Source organism: Aquarana catesbeiana, linkage group LG10, assembly GCF_042186555.1.
Source record: "Aquarana catesbeiana isolate 2022-GZ linkage group LG10, ASM4218655v1, whole genome shotgun sequence".
NCBI lineage: Eukaryota > Metazoa > Chordata > Amphibia > Anura > Ranidae > Aquarana > Aquarana catesbeiana.
In genome coordinates this window covers 79493713-79513244 of record NC_133333.1, presented here as the reverse complement: position 1 = coordinate 79513244, position 19532 = coordinate 79493713, and the positions used below count along the sequence as shown (strand labels likewise).

Genomic DNA, 19532 nt, shown 5'->3' with positions numbered 1-19532 from the left:
AGGATATAGAAATTTTCCAGAAAGACCTGAACAAAATAATGGAGTGGGCAAATGCATGGCAAATGAGGTTTAACCACTTCAATACCAGGCACTTATGGGGCGTACACATGGTCGGACTTTTCGGCTACAAAAGTCCAACGGACGCCGACGGACAATCCGATCGTGTGTGGGCTTCCCCGGACTTTCAACTGACTTTTCCAGTCGCAAATCTGACGGACTTTAGATTTGGAACTTGCTTCAAATCTTTACGTCGTAACTCCGCCGGACCCAGAAATCCGCTCGTCTGTATGCTAGTCCGACGGACAAAAACCCACGCTAGGACAGCTATTGGCTACTGGCTATCAACTTCCTTTATTTAGTCCGATGTATGTCATCACGTACGAATCCGTCGGACTTTTGTGTGATCGTATGTAGGCAAGTCCGTTCGTTAGAAAGTCCGCCGCAAGTCCGCCAAAAGTCCGTTGAAAGTTTGTCGGACGGGCTGTCGGACTTTTGTAGCCGAAAAGTCCGACCGTGTGTACGCCCCATTAGACACCTTCCTGCCCAAGCCAATTTTCAACTTTCAGTGTTGTCGTAATTTGAATGACAATTGCGCGGTCATGCTACACTGTACCCAAACAAATTTTTTATCATTTTGGTCCCATAAATAGAGCTTTTGGTGGTAGATATTTTGGTGGTATTTGATCACCTCTGCGATTTTTTTTAAATTTTTGCACAACAAATAAAAAAAAGACAAGTTTTTCTTTGTTTTTTTTGTAAATAAGTACCTTTTATTCTTCAATGATGGGCACTGATATGGCTGCACTGACGGGCACTGATAAGGCGGCACTGATGGGCACCGATGAGGTGGGACTGATGAGGTGGCACTGATAGGCGGCACTGATGGGCACTCATAGGTGGCACTGATGGGCACTCGTAGGCGGCACTGATGGGTACTTATGGGTGGCACTGATAGGTGGCATGGATGGGCACTGATAAGTGGGCACTGGGCACGGATGGGCACTGATAGGTGGCACTGATGGACACTGATGGGTGGCATTGATGACACTGATGGGTGGCATTGCTGGGAATCCCTGTTTTGTCATGTAAATATGATGTGCCAGTCAGTGCCCATTTGTGGGCACTGATTGGCATATTTTGTGCATTTTTTTTTTACATGTGGATGGCCATGGGGGATGTACCTGGCCATCCACATGCTGGGGACTTCCCTGGGGGTCCTGGGGGCTTCCCTGGTGGTCTAGCGTGGGCATATGAGGGGGAGCAATCAGCGCAGACCCGCCCTGTCAGGAGAGCCGCCGATCTGTCTGTCAGACGTGAGTGAGGAAAAGCCGATCAACGGCTCTTCTAATTTACATCGTGATCAGCCGTGACTGGACACGGCTGATCACGTGGTAAAGAGCCTCTGCTGGAGGCTCTTTACCGAGATCGGTATAGTGGTGTGTCAGACGGACACACCACACCATCGATCGCCGCGATGCGCGCCCCCACGGGCGCGTGGCGGCTGTTATCCTGCTGGACATCATATGACGCCCAGTCAGGATAACTGAACCACCGCCCGGCCGTCATTCTGCTATAGGCCAGGCGGAAAGTGGTTAATGTGGAAAAAAATAAAGTAATGCACTTGGGGGCAAAAAACAAATGACCAGCCCGCCACAACTTTGGATTGTTTCTCAGACGCACTGGTAAAAATGGGCAGCCCGAGAAACACCTGTGAGCGAGCCACTCAGAGCACTTTCAGGAGAAAGCCAGCAGCCGGCTGAAGAAAAAAATACCGGGGGTTATAGCTGATCGCTTCAGCCATAACTCCAGTAAACCACTTGCAAACCGCCACGTATATATACATAGCGGTTACGTTTTCTCTGGGTTTGGTAAACCCAGAACTGGACCTAGAGTTTAAAGGTTCTGAAGTGTCTTGAGTGGGAAGGAACCTTCAATCCTGTGTCTGAACCTAGTGTGCAGGGTTGTTATAAGCCTGATCTGAGCAGTTGGGGCTGCAGTTGCTGCCGTTCAGAAATACAGCCAGTGTGAGGAAAGAGGTGTGCGTCAACCGGGAGAGGTGACTTATTGGGTAGACAAGACTCCATGGGGGAGATTTACTAAACCTGAAGCACACCATGTTGGAGAGATTTCCTTACCCATGGGACCGGGAGAGTTGGGACACCTAAGCAGGACAGCAGATGACAGAGAGAGCTGCAACAACTAGAGAGTCCAGGAGGGGGATCTGCATGTCTTGAGAGGGAGAGCCTGGGGTGCTGGGAGACCCTATTCAGAGGCCAGGAGTGGGCCAGTACAGCAAGTTGCTGTGTGTAAAGTCTAAATGAGTGTGTATATATATATATACACACACACACAGTATCTCACAAGAGTGAGTATACCCCTCATATTTTTGTAAATATTTTATTATATCTGTTTATGTGACAACACTGAAGTAATTACACTTTGCTACAACGTAAAGTAGTGGGTGTACAGCTTGTATAACAGTGAAAATGAGCTTTCCCCTCACAACTCAACACACAACCATTAATGTCCAAACTGCTGGCAACAAAAGTGAGTACACCCCTAAGTGAAAATGTTCAAATTGGGCCCAATTAGCCATTTTCCCTCCCCAGTGTCATGTGACTCGTTAGTGTTACAAGGTCTCAGGTGTGAATGGGGAGCAGGTGTGTTAAATTTGGTGTTATCGCTCTCACTCTCTCATACTGGTCACTGGAAGTTGAACATGGCACCTCATGGCAAAGAACCAGGGTAGCCATCAGAAATTTTTGGGCCCCTTACACAGCTTTAGGCCTGGACCCCCCCCAAGCCTGACCACCAACATTCCCCAGGGCTTGCCCACGGAATCCACATACCGGCTACCTCACCTGCACACACTCAGCCCCCCCCTCAATCCTGTATATATGTCAGCCCCCCTCCTCAATCCTGTATATATGTCAGCTCCACCCCCACACACCTGTATATATGTCAGCCCCCCCACCTGTATATATGCCAGCCTCCTCACATCTGTATATATTTCTGCCCCCCCCCCCACACATACACACCTGTATATATGTCAGCCCCACCCAGTGCAGGGACAAGGTCATCCAGTGCCCAGGGCAAAGATGCAAAACTGCCCGCCCCGCTTTGCTTAGGGTTAAGGTTGGGACGCCCCCATCCCTACAATAAACCATTGCCCCCAGGCCAGCCGCCCCTCCTGCCCACCCCTTGTCCCAGCCCTGGCCCCACCCCCCCACACCTGTATATATGCCAGCCCCCCTCACACCTGTATATATGTAAGCCCCACACATAAACAGCCCCCCCCTCCCTTTCCTTCACAGCCCCTACTTGTAAAGGAAATCTTCCTACCTAGTCCCAGCTCATTTTCACAAAGCTGACATGTTGCTGACACAGAGGAGCACAGTACAGGCAGCTCACACGAGGGGTGCACATGCACATAGTAGCCAGAGGTGGCAGTAAAGAGCTTGATGTCTGAGCTCAATGACACAGAGCAGCAGAAGCTGCAAGATCGTTTCTATAGTGCACAACTAGGCTCCACTTCATCCATTCTGCCTTCTTCTGGCCCGGGCGGGCCCCTCTGGGCCTCTTACAGTTGTATCAGCTATACCCCCCTGATGGCGGCCCTGCAAAGAACTCTCTGAGGATCTGAAAAAAAGAATTGTAGCTCTACATAAAGATGGCCTAGGCTATAAGAAGATTGCCAAGACCCTAAAACTGAGCTGCAGCACGGTGGCCAAGACCATACAGTGGTTTAAAAGGACAGGTTCCACTCAGGACAGGCCTTGCCATGGTCGACCAAAGAAGTTGAGTGCACGTGTTCAGCATCATATCCAGAGGTTGTCTTTGGGAAATAGATGTATGAGTTCTGCCAGCATTGCTGCAGAGGTTGAAGGGATGGGGGGGTCAGCCTGTCAGTGCTAAGACCATACATTGCACACTGCATCAAATTGGTCTGCATGGCTGTGGCTGTCATCCCAGAAGGAAGCCTCTTCTAAAGATGAAGCACAAGAAAGCCTGCAAACAGTTTGCTGTAGACAAGCAGACTAAGGACATGGATTACTGGAACCATGTCCTGTGGTCTGATGAGACCAAGATAAACTTATTTGGTTCAGATGGTGTCAAGCGTGTGTGGCGGCAACCAGGTGAGGAGTACAAAGACAAGTGTGTCTTGCCTACAGTCAAACATGGTGTTGCCAGCGGTTTAGACATTAATGGCTGTGTTGAGTTATTTTGAGGGGACAGCAAATTTACACTGTTATACAAGCTGTACACTCATTAGTTTACATTGTAGCAAAGTGTCATTTCTTCAGTGTTGTCACGTGAAAAGATACAATAAAATATTTACAAAAATGTGAGAAGTACAGTATATATTCTTTAACTCTCATGTAAGATCTTCCCTTCTTCAAACAAAACACCCCACCCCCCCATTTCCCTCTACCTAATCTAAAAGTTATTTTTACTAACTAAATCTGTCAACATACGATGCAACAGGTCACAAGTCTTTTTTCTTCTTTGGTTTTACTTGTCACTATCTGGATGATGTCTACACATTTTATCGGCTATCAAGCAGTGTCTTCTCAGGTTCTAAGGACTGCAGTAGCATAATGGCTACACGAGGGGACTGGTCAAAATGGGCACATACTGTTGAGCTGGACTACTGGTTTTCAAGCAACACATAGCAGCGGACTGTAGTTCACCAATACACCAAGGGCCCATTCACATCAGCGGGCTTGCATATAGTGCGTATAAAACCATGTGCGCTGATATGTATTGTGAACTAGCACTGAAGTGTATTGTTACAATGCCTTGCATTGCTTGATTTTTTTTTTTTTTTTTGCATACAATTGACTATTTGTGGCAACATGTTGCTGCATGTGGTTGCGCTTTGGAACACACTGCCCTACTATAAAATGGATGCCTGCATCATTTTATCGCAGTGCACACATGGCACTACAATTGGGTACAATGCATAAAGTAGGAAAACAACCTTCAGATTGCTTGTTTATAGTTTTGCATAACTTCGATTTTCACAGTTTTTCAAAAAGGCACAACTTAAAATTTACAAATTTTGTTTTTTGTTAACGCAATACAATTTTAGCTTGTAGATTTAGAAGGCATTTTGTAAGTTATGTCATGTTTGTGAGCACTAATAAATCAATTTATTGTATTTTTATAAAAAAAATATTGTATTTGATAAAAATTTGAGCAATTAACAGGGGATCTACAAAATTAGTATTACAATCCTTTTATTTTACCAGTCCTATACTTTCAGAAAATATATGGTGTGCATCTGGCCAGCTGAGGTTTAAAGTGGAGTGAAGGGCCTGGCAGTGAAAGAGTTAAAACATCTTTGTGTTCCATGTACCACATTATTGTCAATGTCATTTTGCTATATGTGTTTTGCACAGGATCTACTGAATCACTGCTTTGATGACATTGAATTTTTCATGGGGAAACTCCAGAAATCAGCCGAAGCATTTAAAGTCCTTAACCAAAGAAAGAAATCAAGAAGAAGCAAGAAACCAGAAGCCGGAGGTAACCTTAATTAATAATCACGGTGTACCCAAGTTACAGAAATATTTACTTAAAAAGAATATTAAAGGAAAAATAAGAGACTGAAATTGACATAACTAAAATATAGGAGGTCTGACTGAAAGCAGAATATTGAGTTAAATGAAAAGTCATTCTAATAATTCTAAATGGTGCCCCAATGCATCTTGCTAGCGCACGCAACATAACGCATGGTATTGCAGCACCATGTGTTTTGGCAAAGTGTGATTTTTACAAATGTGTTGGGCACCTTTTTGCATATTTCTCATACATAGGGCAGCCCTTTGAAACGAATAGGCTGCCCTAAGCATGACACACCGAAAAATACACAAAAAACGCACGCAAAATTGATCACCTTATTATTACCAATTAAAGATTTTACCCACTTTTCCTGGACTGGTAGCTGATATGCTTCCCAATTCCTAACACTATCAAAAACTATGTATGTCTGTATCCCCTATCTTCTACCTCTCCTCCCACATAATGGCATACTGATTGAGCGCATGGCTTACTCTGTATTGTACAGTGTAGACCAATGTTAAAGTTTCATCATAATGGTTAAAATTTACCTACCACAAAAACGTTTATTTGACTTCTAGATGGAAAATGGAAGGGTTAGAATTTTTGTCTGGTTTTTCTGTGTGTTCTGGTGACCATTGTTACCAGGCTTGAAAGAGAGAAAAAATCAAAAATTTTGGTTATAGATGTCAATAGCACTGCAACAGACAGGTTATCTTCCAGTGGGGACATTTGTTGAGATGACAGCTGTCTACAGCCAGCCATAGATGAATTTGATCCATCTATGGGCCGGCTGGTTGTACTGAATTTGATCCATCGATCGACTTCAGTACAACCAGCCTGTCGAGTTTTTCTCATACGATCACTGCCAGAGGCTTCAGCAGCCAGCAGCGATCATTGTCATTGCTGGCAGGGAAGGCCCCCCCTGGGCAGAACACAAAAGAGCTGCTGGAGGGATTCCTCCATCAACACTGACTGTGGTAATGGGGGAATCGAGCAGTTTTCTTTCCTTCCACCCATGGTGGAAGGAAAGAAACTTGTATATTCTTTGGGCTGCTTATGAAGGGATCTTTTGGAGAATTTGGGGATCTTTTGCAGAATTTTTCTTTACTTCTGTTCCCCCTCTGGACAGGAAATTTCAAAAATCTACTATTCAGGAGACACGACAAAATACATAGTATATTTTATACAAAACTATATATTTTATCCAAATAAAAAAAAATGTTTTTGTCTAAAAAGTATTTAGCTTTTAAATAGAACATTATAGATATGATTGGTTATAGTATAGTGCAGTATATTATACAGTCAGGGGTGGATCCAGAGTCTAGTCTCTGGAGGGGCACTGCCCAAAAATAAGGTGTTGCTTACAGAACTGAATTTAACATATCATACAGTGTACAGAGGTCAGTAGTATGTAGGGCAGTGTACAGAGGTCAGTAGTATGTAGGGCAGTGTACAGAAGTCAATAGTATGTAGGGCAGTGTACAGAGGTTAATAGTATGTAGGGCAGTGTACAGAGGTCAGTAGTATGTAGGGCAGTGTACAGAGGTCAGTAGTATGTAGGGCAGTGTACAGGGGTCAGTAGGATTAAGGGCAGTGTACGGAGGTCAGTAGTATGTAGAGCAGTGTACAGAGTTCAGTAGGATGTGAGGCAGTGTACAGAGGTCAGTAGGATGTAGAGCAGTGTACAGAGGTCAGTAGGATGTAGGGCAGTGTACAGAGGTCAGTAGGATGTAGGGCAGTGTACAGAGGTCAGTAGGATGTAGGGCAGTGTACAGAGGTCAGTAGGATGTAGGGCAGTGTACAGAGGTCAGTAGGATGTAGGGCAGTGTACAGTGGTCAGTAGGATGGTGTATAGGGGTCAGAGGATAGGGGGTAAGTAGGGCAGAGGACAGGGGGCAACAGGACAATGTACAGGGGTCAGTGGAATGAAGAGCAGTGTACAGAGATCATTAGACTGTAGGACAGTTTTTACAGGGATCAGTAGAGCAAAGGACTAGGTGTAACCAGGGGGGTCAGAACAGCACACACTGGGGGGGGGGGGGGGTCGGAAGGGCACAAACCAGGGGGCTGGGAGGGCAGGAGGACACACCAGGGGAGGGTCAGGAGGGCATACACTTGGGGGAATTGGGAGGGCACACACCAGGGGGCAGTCACAATGCTTCAATGAGCCCAATTTCTCACTGTGCTAGGAGATGCAATCACATTTGTCAGCTAACAGCACCTCTATGCTAATCAGTATCTCAGCAGACTTGGCATAAAGGTGCCTGTAAACGAATCCACGATATATTGCTAGATGATTTTTACCTCCACGCAGGCACATTCGCTGAATCCCTCTGCTCGGCTGCTCACACCTCCCTCTTCCAGGTGGGCACGATCTCGGGGGTTAAAGCACATCCCCATTCCGCCCACTCAAGCAGCAGAAACCAGAAGGATCACGCCCACTCAAGCAGCATCCTGCAGGAGAGAGGCTGGAAAACTGCTGGGGGGAGGTACAGGGGGTGGAGAGTCCAGTGCCGATTTGTAATGGCTGTGAGTTGTCCCGACCGTGGCGCGTTTGGCCTCCCCCCCCCCCCCCCCCGGATCCGCCCCTGTATACAGTAGTTATATTTTACACAAAGGCATTATGCTTTTGTCACTGAATTCCCTGAAAATGTATAGTACAGTGAATTTCTGTTGAAATGAGGAGCAGGAACTGGAGGCCCACAAACTGATTCAGCTTGCCAACAACCATGTAGAGACAAAATATAAATTTGTGATGTTGAATGTGATATCATGTTCAGATCTAGTAGATCTAATATACATATATATATTTTTTTTTTTTTTTTTTTTTCATATTTCCACAGAGGGTTTACTGACTGTCCGTGCAAAGCCTCCAAAGCTGGAAGAGTATGAAGATGCTGCCCAGAAATTTAAATATTGCTTCTGCTTATTGGTGTGAACAAAATACCACATATATACAGTATGGATAAAACTTGGTTTCATTTTAATGTTGTTGACAAATTATTTCTTGTAATCCTTTTTTCCAGGCAAGACTGAAAAATAATATTATGAATCCCAGTTCTGTGGAGCTTGTTCACTTTTTATTTGGGCCACTTCAAACGGTAAGCAAAGGCTAAAAGTATTCCGAAACCTATATTGTTCAGCAACTGGAATATTATACACCCCAAAGTGCATCCAATCCATAGACTAAAAATGTTTGACTGGTTGCCTAGTCTTTGACACTACAGGCCTGCTGCTGTTGCTTTTTCAGGTTAATGTGCAAGTAAGTGTGGTTAAAATAAGCCTTGTGTCTAAAAGTTATTGAAAATTGCAGCGTAGGTTTATTGACACTAACTGTAATGCCCCGTACACACGGTCGGATTTTCCGATGGAAAATGTCCGATCGGAGCGTGTTGTCGGAAATTCCGACCGTGTGTGGGCTCCATCGGACATTTTCCATCGGATTTTCCGACACACAAAGTTGGAGAGCAGGAGATAAAATTTTCCGACAACAAAATCCGTTGTCGGAAATTCCGATCGTGTGTACACAAATCCGACGGACAAAGTGCCACGCATGCTCAGAATAAATAAAGAGATGAAAGCTATTGGCCACTGCCCCGTTTATAGTCCCGACGTATGTGTTTTACGTCACCGCGTTCAGAACGATCGGATTTTCCGACAACTTTGTGTGACCGTGTGTATGCAAGACAAGTTTGAGCCAACATCCGTCGGAAAAAATCCTAGGATTTTGTTGTCAGAATGTCCGAACAAAGTCCGACCGTGTGTACGGGGCATTAGTGTGCATTAGGGTGGTATTCTAAATAATGGCGCCACATCACACAGAGTGGAATTTGTTACCATGATTGCAGTATTGCGCAGTAAAATGCTCATTACTTCAATCTACAGGTTTGCTGGGGGTCTAAAAGTTAATCATACTTTCAAATAACATATTCCTACATACTAACTGAACCCACTTAAAAACGTATAAAAAAGACACCAAGGCAGACCGATAATTAATTGGTGCACAGGGTGGTTCAAGGTCAGAACCGTATCCCTATGCTGGGGCCCCCACCTAAATTAACAGGTGTGGTTCCTTAAGGTCATGCATAAACTGCAAAAAAATAGGGATTGAAGATCACCAAGAAACCTTATTAAGGAATACCCTGAACTTAAAAAAACAACTTGAACATGATTAAATGAATTGATGCAAAAAACTACCACTAGTGCAAACATTAAAAAATGACAATGTTGTAATACAACTCAGTGACCTGCTGGTAGCACACCTCATACACCCTCACACATAGTCCACACTGCAATAAGTCTATGGGGATACATGCGCTCTTTCACAGACAGTGGGATAAGAAGGATGAGATTATTGCAATGGTAAATCACTCTATCCACAGAGACCAACCCTGGAAATTCTCCAATCAAAGGGTAGAACAATCCACTTAGAATGCAGCTGAAGCTGAGTGTTCAATAGAACCACAATGAGGGTATTGCAGACTGGATGGGGAGATAAGAGCGGGATGGAAATGGGAGTAGGTGGCCATGCCTTGCATGAGGTCTATGGATAAACAGCAGTCACAAAAGTTGGTGTAAGTCAACCCCCCTGACAGGAGATTCACAGCCACATGTCGCTGTGTAAATAAAGACTGGTGAGGATGCAACACATCAATCCCATATAGCAATCACTTCGAAGCATGTAGCCGCTATTCATCAGTATGCTCACCACCTCTTGTCTCACAGAAGGGGGGGGGTTGTAGCAAATCCTCATGCTGTGTGTAGTCCATGCTTGCCAGTTCCAATTATATTGTCCAATAGCTCGGGAGGATTGAAGTCCTACAAAGCCAGCCTGCTTCCCAATAGTTGGGCAGAGTGGAAGGGTGGGTCAAGCAGGATCACCTGAGTTGCGTGATGACATCACACTGACCGGTTTCATTCACCTATCAGCAAACTTCTTCAGAGCAAGGAGGGACCAGTGGGTCGGGTCTTAAATAACCTACCGTGAACTGACACATTCATTTACAGCCATCGGTTGTCCTCAGTGTACACTTCCCTCACAGATGCTCGCCACCATTCACATTACATTCAAAACGCATCTGAAGTGCGATCCACACAATCTCACTTAATTATAAAGACACATAAATATGACAATTGGACGGGGGACTTTTACCAATTTAATTAGACTATCCAAGCAGCCTTTATAAAGTTAAAGTTAAATATCACTCAATAAAGGAAATAACAAGGAGAGCAGACCCTAGAAAAACAAAAGGGGCATCAGAGCAAACAATAGAAAAATGTCAGAAATAACAGAAAATATCAAAAACAGTATAAATATCAAGAGGTTCAAACAAGATAACAAAAATAGCAACAGGGATGGACCCATCATACAAAGCCCATGCCAGTGGTGATCACTAACAGAGTTTACGCTTCTAAAAACACACCTCCTTGCCTCCCAGCACCTCTGGATCTGCACTCCTTTGCAGGGATATGCAGAGAAGAAGAAAGGCTGATGCTGGAGTTTCTGGACTCTCTGCCCACTGGCTGAAAGCTGCTGCAAAGGCTGCAGCTGCTGATCAAATGAAATTTTCCCCAAATTCCTGCTCGACAGTAGTCGATCGATGGATCCAACTTCTGTCAAGCAGGAACGGCCATAGATGGATCAAAATTCAGCCAGTCCCTGCTGAACCAATCGAATTTCGATCCATTCATGGACAGCTTTAGTATTTTGTTTGCTGTTCTAGGAAAACTGTATATACAGCTGCCTACAGTTATAGAACAGGTTGTAGATCCTGTTCTGCAATTCCCCAGATAATAAGGAGCATTTACCCTTGTGCAGAGTGCGGACAATGCAAGGTATAATTTTTTCATTTTCACGGAGTTGGGCTTTAATAAACTGTCATGCATGCATGACAATGCAGGGTGCAGCTTGCCATACACCTAAAGGTGGATGTTAGTGGAAGCAAACATAATGGTGAATGGTAGTGGAAGCAGACACTATTCTAGGTTCTTCAGTTAATGAAGGTTATAGAGTATGTTGGCCTGTTTTGCATGATTTAGATTTGTGTGCCTCCATGTGTTGAAATAGCATGTTTGTAAAGTTTTCCACCAAATTATTCTCGTTCAATATTTTTATTAAATGTTTTCAATACAAATAAGAGAAAGGGGAAGCTCCAACATGATACATCTGAAGACAGTTATCTATGTTATTGTACATCACAAGCAAGTACCATTATCAAGTTTGTTACAACTAAAGATACCTTACACACATCATTAAACTGTAAAACAATATGTAGGTATCTTAGAAATGTATGATATTGAGAGTAAAACGAAGGATTTAAGGTGTAATGTAGGTTGGTAGGGCATCTGGCATTGCTTCTGGGAGTTAGTGGGCTTTAAAACATTTAAAGGAAAACAGGAAAAAGAAATAGTGAAACTGAGAATTTAAAAAAGGAGAGAAGGATAATGAGGTGGGGGGGGGGGACATTGGTGGTAAGGGGTAAATTCTCTTCATGGGCTATCTGAGCATTAATATAGATCCGAGTTGTAACATCCTTTGGTCTGGCTGGGAGTCGAAAATCCATGGGGGGGGGGGGGGGGGGGGGCAGGAGGCGGAGCCTAGCGGAGCAGACATGCATTGTTAGAGCTCCACACCGCTGAGGAGAGAAGAGAAGGACAAAGCGGAGCCTGCAGGCTCAAAAGGTATCCATTTGAACCTTTTTGCCCCAGGGAACAAACTGTGAAAGTTTGGGCAGGAAATATGGTACTGGGAGGAAACCGTGGCAGAAATAAAAATCACCTCACAAAGAGCTCACAGGCACTCACTGCAGCTGAAGCAGCTCCAGTCACCTCACAATATACAGCATCAGGGCGCTCTCACAGACAGAAAATGTCACAGCAAGACTCTCCATTTGAGTCAGATACAGAACAAATCCTCTCACAAACTTCTCCACAAGCCTCCTCAGTATCCCCAGTAATATTATTACAATTTGAAAAGATACTTCATAAGGCTTTAAAGCAAACCTCAGACCAAATAACAAAAAGCCTAACCAAAGAAATAAGAGAGCTGGGAAACCGCACCGCAGCCTTAGAAATAAAAATGGATGAAATTGAAATTACAACCCAAGAAAATATAACAGAATTGGAACAATTAAAAAAAGAGAATTTAATACTTCAAACTAAGCTCGAAGATTACGAAAATAGAGCCAGACGTTCAAACTTGCGCATAAGGGGAATACCTGAAACTGTGACAGACCTGCAATCTACTATTACTGCTCTATTACAAGAACTAAAGCCAGATATTCCTATTGAACGTTTAGAACTGGACAGAGTACACAGAGCCCTCACAGCCAAAAAGAAAGATGGACCCCCACGTGATATAATCACAAAATTTCATTATTACAGAACGAAAGAACAAATACTAATTGCTGCAAGAGAAAAAAAGGAACTTAATTTTCAAGGACACAATTATCAAATTTTTGCTGACCTATCCCAACTTACTATTACTAAAAGACGATCCATGAAACCCCAACTAATGGAACTGCAACGCCACAACATTATGTATCAATGGGGCTTCCCCTTTTCAGTCAGATTTAACTACCAAGGTACAATTTACAGAAGCAGATCAGCAGATGAACTACAACAAACCCTTTTAAAATTAAATCTGACAGAACCCACAAGCAGCAACACCCCCACACGCAGAAGAATGGCATCATCTTCACCTTCAGGCAGCACCCAGAAAATTTCAGAACAAAATGGGAATCATCATTCTCACAAAAGAGGCCGTTATGCCACATCATCCATGCACCAAGAAGATTCAATGGACTGACATCCTAATTCCTGATATCTCTTCATTTATTATACTAAGAGATGGTTCTCTATAAAAAAAACCTATATTTATAACTGAATGTAACTGCATTCTGATAGTCACACACTGTGTGGGATCATGTTACATTCCAGTTATATTTCTTATTACTTCTGATTCATATAGCCTTAGAATATATAAGTGAAATAAGGAAATTCTTGTTCAGTTATATATTATCAGGTAATAACAATAGATTTATTACTTTTTAGGACAAATATGTTCAATAATCCAGAAGTAAAGGAAGCTTTTTCTTTCTTTTCTTAAAACAAATATATTATTACCTAACTAGTTCCTAGAATTATGTTTTTGTTTATTCTAATCTGAAGCAATACAACCTCAATTTTATGAGTTAACATTTCTAAACAGTTGCATATGAATAAAATATGTAATTGTTTACTCTAAAAGGTTTAAAATCCCAAAATAATTCAAACTATCTTCATCAATACCAATGTTATTAACAGTACCTTTCTAACTGAATTATTTAGCCTAGGGCAAGACTAACCATATACAACCACCCTGGAATAAATAATTTCAACAAAAACTATATTCTGCACTCCAATTAATGAAACATCATTTTGATGTCTTTTGACATAGCACTTCTCTCCTGTAAGCGGAAGATCCGTGTACCCCCATTAGCCCTCCTCATTCTCCCAACCATATTATGTGGGAGTGTGACGAAGGCACTTATTCCCCTTAGAGAGATATTTATTCTCTTTCACGGGTAAATTGTGATTACTTGCAAAAAATAATTTATACAATGTATCATCTAATCTCATATGTTTTTTGTTTACTCTTTACTCCAGAATGCACTGGTTTCTTTTCTATCTATTCATCTCTTCAGTCCACACAGGTTGATCTGCGCAGTCAGCTCTGCATAACAAAAAGTAAGTCAAAACTATTTGATCTATTGCCATGGCAGCACTGAATATACTTTCCCTGAATGTTCAGGGAATAAATGTCCCTCAAAAAAGGACCAAAGCCTTCCGTACTTTCCATAACAAGAAGGCTCACATAGTATGCCTCCAAGAAACACACTTCACCAAAGATTCTACTCCAAAATATATTTCTCCTTTTTATCAACAAATTTACACGGCTTCTGCCTGTACCAAGCAAAGGGGAACTCTAATTGCATTTCACCGATCCACACCATTCACCTTATCATCAGAAATTAAAGACCCAGAAGGTAGATACCTGATACTCATGGGTTATATAATGGATACAGCAATCACGGTGATTTCCTACTACGCTCCTAACAAACAACCTACACCATTCCTCTCACATATATTACAAGTGATTAATACACACAAAATAGGAACAGTGATAATGTGTGGGGATTCGAACCAGGTCCTCCTCCCATTTCTAGATAAATCACCTTTTACACCATCCAAAATAACCTCTAGATTACCTTTTTCTCAACTTCTTTCCAAATACAATCTGGTAGATTCATGGAGAGAAAGTAACCCAATGAAAAAGAAATTCACTTATTTCTCGCACCCTCATCAAACCTTCACCAGAATAGATCATATTTTTCTAACAATAGGAATGATACCAGAAATTATTGCATCAGATATAATTCCGATTCCGTGGTCTGACCATAATTCAGTATACACTACTATAGCCTCAGCCATACCAAAAGCGCATGACCCAACGTGGTACTTACCGGACATAATGCTCAAACACCCACTACATCAGATGGCCATTGAACAAGCTTTAAAGGAATACATATCAATTAATAATACAACAGACATCTCCCCAATAACACTGTGGGAAGCTCATAAGCCTGTCTTGCGTGGTACAATACAAAGACAAATGGCACTATTTAAACGGGAACGCAAAAATCTAGCAAAAAAACTAGAACTCAATTTTAATGCAGCCTACATATCATTTCAAGATAATCCATCTCAGAGTACAAAATCTCATCTGGAAAAATCTAGATTGGAATACGATCTATTTCTCACTGAGTCAGTTGATAAATCCCTCAAACGCTCCAAACACAATTTCTACATGAATACAAACAAACCAGGTATATATTTGGCTCGGGCATTAAATTCAACTAACAAATCTTTCAAACCAATACGTTTGAAATTATCAAAAAATGTTTACACTTGTAATCCAGTTAAAATAGTCCATAAATTTCACTCACATCTCGCAACTTTATACAAGACAAACAATGAATTTAATCCTACAGAGGCTGAATCCTTCTTCTCAAAAATAACCTTACCTGAGTTATCTCAGAATCAAAAAAGCAGTTTGGATGAGCCTATAACTATAGATGAAGTTGCTAACGCCATAAAAGACCTAAAGCTTAACAAAAGACCAGGCCCAGACGGCTACTCGGCTTTATACTATAAAACATTCTCAGAAATACTCTCTCCCATTCTCACTAAAACTTTTAACAAACTTCTAGATGGACATTCTTTTCGGCAAGAAACACTAATGGCAATTGTTTGTATGATCCCAAAACCCCTTTCTGATGATACTTCCTGTGTGAATTATCGGCCTATCTCTCTGTTAAACCTTGATATTAAATTATTAGCAAAAATAATAGCAAAACGCCTCAATAGCATTATAGGAAAATTAATACATAGAGATCAAGTAGGCTTCATGCCAAATAGCCAGGCAGGCGATAATATACGCAGGGCAATGTTATTGGCACATATTGCTAAAAAACAGAAAATCCCTTTATGTTTTCTATCTCTCGATATTAAGAGGGCATTTGACACAGTATCCTGGCAATATATGCAATATTCATTACAAAAATGGGGTTTTGGACCCCACTTTTTAACATGGATCAAAGCATTATATAATAAACCCAAAGCCTATATAAAATATGCTGGATACAAATTTGAAGCCTTTAATATCGAAAGAGGTACCCGACAGGGTTGCCCATTATCTCCCTTATTATTTGCCCTTATACTCGAACCCATGGCCCAATACATCAGAACAAACCAAACTATAACTGGCATTGAAGTAGGAGGTATTACACACAAATTATGTATATTTGCAGACGATATATTACTTTTTCTATCATCACCACAGGTCTCTGGTCCTAACTTAATACCAGCTCTTGATGGATTTGCAGCCCTATCCGGCCTTATGATTAATCCTAAGAAATGCCTAGTGCTTAATATTTCACTCACAAACATGGAATTGATCCCGGCTAGGGCTGCACTCCCATTCACATGGGCAGAAAAATCAATCCCATATCTTGGAATTCATTTAACAGCATCTCATTCTGACTTATTCTCAACCAATTATCCTCCTGTATTAAGACAGATCACAAATCTAATAAAACGATGGTCGCAACTTCCTTTATCCTGGATAGGGAAGATTAATGCAATCAAAATGACTATTCTACCCAAATTGCTTTATCTATTCAGAGTCCTCCCTATTCCAATTCCTTCCTATTTTTTGAGAATAGTACAAAAAAGAGCAACTTCGTTTATATGGGGCTCTTCTAAACCACGTATACCTATACACACACTACATCTTCCCAAAAATAAAGGAGGCCTGGTATACCCTAATTTTACTAACTACTACAGAGCAGCACAGTTGGCCAGTCTGTCCAAATACCATGCAAAACAGGAAATCCCATTATGGGTATTTATAGAAGCTTCAGAAAATGACCCTCTATTAATATCAAATTTATTATGGCTTGATCCTAAAGACCGCTTTAAAATTCATAATCCCATAACTAAACACTTCTTATCTCTCTGGGATAAACTAAAAACCAAATATCAGTTACAATCTCCACACAATCCTCTCCTTTCTTTTATCAGAAATCCGGCCTTTTATCCGGCATGGATCTACCCAAATTCTTTTAAAGCTTGGACAACATCAGGCATTCAGACACTAAATGATTTCATAGCATCTAAATCATTCCTTTCATTCCCATCGCTTAGAGAAAAATATGATCTACCAAACTCTGAGATATTTAGATATCTCCAAATCAAAAATTTCTATACACCATTCCTAAAGGGGGATACACCATTATCCCAATTATCCATTTTTGAATCAATCTGTAGAAAAGATCCATTTGCTAAAGGTACAATTTCATCACTTTATAATCAATTATATGGAGTAGCAAATCTTAAAAGACCCTCTTACGTTCAGAGGTGGGAGGAGGACCTGGGACGAACTTTAGAAGACACGGACTGGTCTAACATATGGCTCACATCTAAGTCATCTTCACCCAACATCTTAGCACTGGAGACAAATTATAAAGTCCTAACTCGCTGGTACCTTGTACCTGCTAGAGTGGCAAAATATTCACCTAATACCTCAGCTCTTTGTTTTCGAGGATGCCCAGAAATAGGCACATATTTACACATATGGTGGACGTGCCCAGTAATCCAAACCTTCTGGAAGGAAGTCTTCGTGATTGCATCTAAAATATTTAAAAAAATAATACAACCAGATCCATATTTAACTTTACTTAATCTAAAACCGGAATGGTTAACACTCTCTCAATTCAAACTTATGATCCAACTAATAACAGCTGCAAAACAAACAGTGGCCAAGGCATGGAAATCTCCTACATTGGTACTAGCAGAAACAATTCACAGAATGAATAATACAATGTCCCATGCTAAGATGGTAGCCATCGATCAAAATCAAATTCCAAAATTTGAAAAACTTTGGCATCCTTGGATAAAACAACAGTTCCTGTCAAACTTCAATGACTCTGTCCTGTTGCCATGGTAACAGATTAAATGACTTACAGAGACACCCATTCTAAGGCTTCAAAGAGAACTAAAAAGAATAATAAACTGACGAGCGGGACAACCTTGTGGACCATACCTCTACCTTTCAACCCTTTTCCTCTTTCTCTTTCCTTTTCTCCACCTTACGATTAAAACTCATTATCAGAATTTATTTGACCTATATACACTCTACTTGTAAACAATATGTATAGTAGGTATAAATCATTTAAATACCTACAAAAGTAACTAAGGAAATGATATATATCTTTAATTTAGGTTTACGTGAACCCAATGTTTAATATTTGAAATTTCATGATATTTACCTATATAAACCCTACTGTAAAACAATAAGCTTACTTTATAGATCCTTGTAAACTTACTTTATGTATCTTTATAACATTGTATACTCAATAAACTTCTTTTGACAAGGAAAATCCATGGGGAAGTTCTTGTGGGTATCGGAAGAAAAAGCCGATAGATTTTATTACTCATAGTCCCATTCAGTTGAGAAATACCCTTGGAGAAATTTACTACAGGGGATTTCCAAGAACAGGCTATAGTTTGGTGACATTAAAGAGAAAAGTAGTTAATTTTGCTGCTGCATGCAAAGTGTCTGGAGTTGGCTAGTTCAGTAAGGCTTCTACTGTCCTCATATTATTCTGATAAACACAACTTTGAAGGGGGGTGGTAGTAGACACAGGCATTGTTCTTGTTCGGTTAATGAAGGTTATATTGTAGTGTATTTTGGAAGTGTCCTGTTTAGCCTGATCTAGCCTTGTGTTCCTCCATTTTTGCCTGGTACAATGGCATCTCTAGTAGGTTAGAAGCTAGGTTAGACACAACGCTGTAGGACTTAACTGCAATAGCAGATGTGAGTTTGTATAGGAGACTTTGGTAAAATACTCTAAAACCCTTATCATTGTTACATATAGAGCCCCCTGGTCCTAAACTGGGGCTATAATGCAAATTTCGTTTTTGGCTAGGCTGTAGACAGCTCAGGCTGATTGTACAGTTTATATCTGGCCTTTCCCTCAGCTCAATTGGATTGTGCATTTCTCACTGTTGCCAGTAAATGTCACTAGTACCACAGGTCATAGTATGAGATTGTGCAACCAGTTATGAATATTTAACCCCTTCCTGCCCACGCTATAACGAAAGACACCTACAGCGCAGGCCTTAATTGCCAGAAAGGCATCCATTTATATCCTCCCGTGCTCAAACAGCCTGGAGATTTGGCTGATCATAGATCGCAGTAAGGGGCCGATCCCCACCGATTGAGCTTTGCCCAATCAGGGTGCAGAATGCACTGTGCAGCACTCAATGTATTGCATGGTGTTCATCCTGGTGAACACTCTGCAAATCCTAGTGTTCGGCGAACGTCTGAACAGGCAAATGCATGGCCCGAACTCATGCTTAGGCTG

At 41.7% G+C, this 19532-nt stretch overlaps 1 protein-coding gene across 4 annotated transcripts in view; it reads left to right on the top strand.

The window, feature by feature from the left end:
* The window catches only part of EPS8L1 (EPS8 signaling adaptor L1), a 349361-nt gene that overhangs the window by 248298 nt on the left and 81531 nt on the right, over nucleotides 1-19532 (top strand). For all 4 annotated transcript variants that reach the window (XM_073602314.1, XM_073602315.1, XM_073602316.1 and 1 more), the window contains 3 exons: nucleotides 5403-5529; nucleotides 8409-8497; nucleotides 8592-8666. In XM_073602314.1, coding sequence (XP_073458415.1) covers nucleotides 5403-5529; nucleotides 8409-8497; nucleotides 8592-8666 — 291 coding nt within the window. The remainder of the gene's footprint in view (nucleotides 1-5402; nucleotides 5530-8408; nucleotides 8498-8591; nucleotides 8667-19532) is intronic.